At 40.5% G+C, this 5483-nt stretch overlaps 1 protein-coding gene across 1 annotated transcript; it reads left to right on the top strand.

Moving 5' to 3' along the window:
- The first annotated feature begins 3404 nt into the window (after nt 1–3404).
- Nucleotides 3405–5380, top strand: LOC124414615. The gene is made up of 4 exons (XM_046895612.1): nt 3405–3517; nt 4353–4529; nt 4802–4930; nt 5092–5380. Exons 1-4 carry the CDS (start codon nt 3512–3514, stop codon nt 5335–5337), a joined length of 558 nt encoding a protein of 185 aa, XP_046751568.1. The 5' UTR covers nt 3405–3511; the 3' UTR covers nt 5338–5380.
- The last annotated feature ends 103 nt before the right edge of the window (nt 5381–5483 follow it).

Here is a 5483-nt window from a genome sequence, read left to right as displayed (position 1 = left end):
AAGTAGGTATCTAGTTCTTCCGTTGCCTGTGAATAACGCACTGCGGATTGACAATGACGAAGTACAAAGTCATTCGAAATTTCGGTAATAATATTCAGAAAAGAAGTTGCGAATGCCGTATCGTAAGGAAAAGCAGCGAGCAAAGATCGATGTCTAATAATTCTAACAACGCTATGTGTGATAATATTAAGTTGGCAGGCTTTTGGATTTAGGTAATTTGAGTTTGAGTACGTCGCGGTTGGATTACTCGGTACATCATCTCGAATAAATTCGAACCGTCGTACATAATTATTTTTCACATCTCAACGACAGGTGGAAGTTTTATGAAATATTTGGCAGGTGGACTATTTATTGTGGAAACGAAACTGATATTTCTACATCACCACCACATCACTATTGATGCGACAAACATCGTTTCGTACTCAACGTTGAAGTACGGAAAAAACTTGCCGGAAGAATAGCTAAAACTTCCATTAGTACGAAAGTATCGGCCTCCTGCTTCTCAGATCTCTAACAAACACAAACCGACTGAGAAGAATTACGAGCCAGTTTTTAACATAATGAACACTATTCGCAGAATGAATGATTATCATTCAGTAATTTATTGTTTGAAAATCTTCAAACATCTCTTGTAAAATCAACGATCTTACAATTTTGTTAGCACTGATTCGCGTATACGAGAAATTCGATGATTATCACGCACGTGTCGACAAAAATGCATAGACTTGAAAATTCTTAGAACAGTCGAATAAATTGCGAACGCGCAGACAAAGGGTCTGCACCTGGCACTTGTTGATGACCAACGCGCAGGGTGGATAATTTGACGCGAAAGACGAAGCGAACTTGGCCGAACATCCCCGAGGGCGCTCGAGCGTCGAGTATTGATTGAAATTTAGCGGTTTTTTCAAACGAACAACATTCCTATATTCTTATTTTGCCTAAAAGCCGTGTCAATATTTGGAAATAAAACATTGAAAAAGTCTGAGTGTTTTTTCTCTCTTGCTTCCCGATTCACAGAGTTGGGAATGACTTTAACCAACGATAAAATGGTCATCTGTACCACAGAGTGACAGAGATTATTCAAAACGAGCGCATATGCTTAGGTTAATTCAACGAAAATCTTGTACAAACTACTTTCACTCTACCTTGAGGAAGGCCACAGTTAGAGCCTGCGGACAGGCAGAGATTCGCCAGCCACTCAATCTCGGCATCCAATTTAGATCATAATCGTTTGCCTTGTGTTGTTTATTCCTGGATAAAAATATCAAGTTCTGTCGTCAGCTTCCGAAGATCGCCGTTGCATCGAGACAACGCTCAAACCACAGCAGCAAAATTTTAAACCGAATCAGGTTCTAATAGGGTCGGGCTACGAACTCGACGTCTTGACCAGTCATTCGAGTTCAGCTTAATTAATCGACGAAGAAAGCGTTTGAGCTCGTCAGCGGGATACCAGGTATGCGATTTCTCGAAGCGACATCATAACCAATAAAGATAGCATAGAATTGTAAATTTCACACCGAATCTTATAATGCAAACGACGCGAAGGTCTATCGGTAATTACCAACCATACCATACCAACCTCGATTCTGCCGAAATGAGCAACGATATAAACTCGTTCGGCACGATCCCTGCAGTACTTCACTTGATTCCTACTATGACATGCAGCATCCAAGCCGAGTAACCAGAACTGTCATGAATTATCTTTATCGAACGTAAATTTGAAGATCTTGAATTGAGCAGGCGAGAAGAACGAGGGAAGCATGCTTCGAGTTATCATCGGATATTTGATGTATTACATTGACAGCCATGATTGTTACGCGAGTGGTCGGGTTAAATCTGGATGAGCAAATTTAGGTTAGTATATTGTATCCTTGGACAGCCGAATTGCATTTCTGCAAGTGACATACCTACCAGCCACCCCCCAGGTTTCCGTTAATATTCATTATTTTTCGTTCATTCTCAATCCTGTACTTGATCTCTTCTGCTCCCAGCATTTCGATCCGTCTACAAAGCTTTTGCTTCATTCGCGTAACAAGAGGATTTCTGTGATAGTAAGTAGGATTCCCGTCCATTGACTTCAGCATTGACCCGACTCTGCCGTACTTTGCGATCGGTACAAGCGTTGAAAATTACGACACACACGAATTTGCAGCCCATTTCACGAGTTTATGTACCATTGTACCTAAATCGAGAATTACGGTAAAGCGACAATCATTTGAACAAATGATTACTGAATTATATGATTTTATTTTACTGTATTGCATTCTACTTTTCGTTCAACCGAGTTAGAAAAAAAAACACAATAACAGGTAACATGAAAATTGCCCACTATGATCTTCCACTTGAACAACACTATAATACACGCACAGATATTTGTTCGGCAAGTTCTCGATTCCCGACAAAATTCACCTATTTTCGTACGTCGAATAACGTCTCGTCAGGGCGGCAGTTCGGATTCTAGTGTTCCAATTCGACTGGCGATTCGTTAACTGCACCTACACGCGAGTTCCCTTTTGAAATGTTTAATCAGCCTGCGGCATGCAACCCAACACGCGTCTCGGTTTATATGCCAAAGTAGAATGATAATTATTACTATCGCAGAACCCTGCAAGGACTTCAGGGGCAGAGAAAAGACGTCAGATATTTCCACAAGTACGATTATCTTTGATGAAAAATCATTATCACTTGAGCAGATGTGACCCCGGTTGTTAGATTTATAATTAATTTTTATGGACATAAATGCAGTCCTATTTATATCCGTATGAAATGTCCAGAGGATAAGCACTGACGCTTTCTTCGCAGCAGCTATAGAGAGGCAAAAAAGTAGTCCACTCCCATAAAGCCGCTGGTAATGGACAACAGGACAGGGGAAAAAGGAATGTTAACGATAAATACCGAGCCAATAAATCACAATGAATGTTATTATAAAGCAAATGCAAATTTCATCCAAACATCGAATCACGGCGAAGCAGAATGACTGCCGCACCCAATGCTCAAGATGCTCTAATCAAAATATGATCTCCCTCTACTGCAAACCGGTTCAGATGAGTAATGAGCCGAATGAGCGTATACGACGTAAGTTTTCTGAGTGCAGTATTTTAGAATTATGCTGGGTTCAAGGTAACTTGGAAACAAATTATCGGCGTCAATCATGGAGTAGGAGAAGAATTTCTCTGAAAATGATGGGAAAAAAACTGTGCCGAATGAAGGGGTAAGTAAATGCATACAGAGTGTCGAAGGTGAACGTGGATTCTCACGAATCTCCTTTGAGGGCGCCTTACGATAGATGGAAAATTCGCACGGTTGTTTACGGTCCTTGTCTACTCTTATTGGTGCTACGAAAAAGTTAGTTTGAACAGAGTGTCACCCGGAATACAAAGCAGTCTCCTCCCGTGATGAACAGGAAAGTGGGGGATGGCGGGCCCACGAACAATATATAAGCCCTCCCGCATCCTTAATTTCGAGTTAGTCTGATATATTTATACCAGTCCTATAGACAAAAGTCGTCGCTATGAAGGTGAGTTATCTTTTCCCCTCTACGTACTCATAATTAGTTAATTTTTTTCTGCTCATAATCAAGGTACATACTATAACCGAATAATCGCGAAACTTTGGAAACTCAGAATATGGTTTCAAGTACTTAATTTCAAGTCACCTCTCGAATTGGCGATCGAGTTTTTTCTATTATAATCAGACGTAATTATAAAACCAATTCTTCAGTACGTGTATACATATGTCTGTTAAATTATCATTACCCAATTCTTCAGGCTGTCAATTCTGAATCGGTGTAGTGCGCAGGATTCGTATTAGCCTAGAATCTTTAGGCGTACTTATCCGAGTCGTTAACAATGCTACCTAATTACCTATCAAAATTGGTGACACGTTGATGCGACCTACGAATCGCAAAGCAAAATACCGTCACGTTTTAACGTTAGAATTTTGATGACAGTCTCAGCTGGTGAATTTTCATCTTGCATTGTTTAACTTTTATATTTGTTTCGGAGAAGGTGAGGTCTTCAAACGTGATCATAAATGCGCTGCAGGTATATGTCGTTATACGGTCAGTTGAGTCACGTTATTTTTCCACCATTACTCACAACGATCAGCGTAGAGAGACAATGAATAATGAATAATGGATTGTAATGCGCAGACAACCAAGAGCATCCAGATTAAATTGTCCTGTAGCATAAGAATATTCATAGCCTTGCAAATGGAAACAAACGAATACCCACTCCTATAACCTCAGATCATTGTGCGAAATAATATACGGATCCGATGAATTGCTGAAAATGTATGACATGTTATCTGAGACAAAGAAAAATGTATGACAATATTTTCATATCCGCGAGTAGGTAATTATCTTACTGGCGGTTATCGGATCATCCGCGACAGCCCTGGTCCCCGTAGGTCCCTTGGAATATCCAAATTTGATCTCAACGCGTCGTACAGAGTTTCCTACCCAACGTCTGGATGTGACTGCGTTGGATGACAACCTTTCTCAACAATACATTCTGTACAACGTCCCTCAGGTAATGAATCTGATGCACTAAATTATTGAAATACTTGATACAACCCCGCGTTACTTGGTAACGGATTCGTTAATCGACATTAATCTCACGTTCCAAATCTGTTGGGGGTTGGAAAATTTCTAAAAAACTATTTTGGAACACAAACATCTGAAAGGGATTAGGGTGATGCCGCTCGGAGCCGCGAATTTATTCGATCAACTCTCTATTTCGATCTACATTTATTTACCGGAAAAACATACGTAAACATCCCCGCATTGTTTTCTTATTTTCAGATTAACACAGCTGTCAGGACCGTACCAATGGCCGTATTTGCGAATGGTAGACCTACTATAGCACATGTTCCAACCGCTTATAATTATTATGGAACGCCAGTCTACGATTTCCGATTTCCCTACACCCCGGTAAGATTTTACACCGCGTTGAACGATCTTTTGTTGCATTGCGATGTTATTCGCTAGTTCAAAGGAATGATAAGAATACTAATAAGAACGGTGAAGCATTACTAAGTAAATTACTCATGAACCAATCGTGAATCTAACGTTACTGCACTTCACGTGTTTAGCTCTATCCGGCCGGGTCGAAGCCACCAGTTCCGGAATACATTCCAAGACCAGGAATACCACAGCCGCCGATTAAACCTGTAGATTACGATGACAACGATGACGAAGAAGACAATGACGGCGGTGGCATAGAAAAATTGGACGAAAAAGTTGAACCGGGATACGATCCTCTGGGCGAAGCAGCCAGCGCGGCGAACAACGAGGACGCCTCTAACGAAAATGACTCTGTTATCATAGAAGCTGCGTGAAAAACTTCACTTCAATTTTCTTATCTTATTACGTCAAGATTTAATCAAAACAACAAATGTCGGAAGCAAAAACGCCTAATCTGACACTATCTTTTGTTCAGTAGTGTATCTTGTATTTGAAAAGTTACAATAAAGAAGTCGGGGTC

Source organism: Diprion similis, chromosome 14 (assembly GCF_021155765.1).
Source record: "Diprion similis isolate iyDipSimi1 chromosome 14, iyDipSimi1.1, whole genome shotgun sequence".
NCBI classification, from domain to species: Eukaryota; Metazoa; Arthropoda; class Insecta; order Hymenoptera; family Diprionidae; genus Diprion; species Diprion similis.
Note: the sequence above shows the minus strand (reverse complement) of the source record. Positions and strands in the feature narration are given on the sequence as shown.

Excerpts from the sequence above, each read along its gene's own strand:
- LOC124414615 (XM_046895612.1), top strand. Across the intron at positions 4,530-4,801 it reads TTCTGTACAACGTCCCTCAG|ATTAACACAGCTGTCAGGAC; the intron begins GTAATGAATCTG and ends TCTTATTTTCAG. Across the intron at positions 4,931-5,091 it reads TCCGATTTCCCTACACCCCG|CTCTATCCGGCCGGGTCGAA; the intron begins GTAAGATTTTAC and ends TCACGTGTTTAG.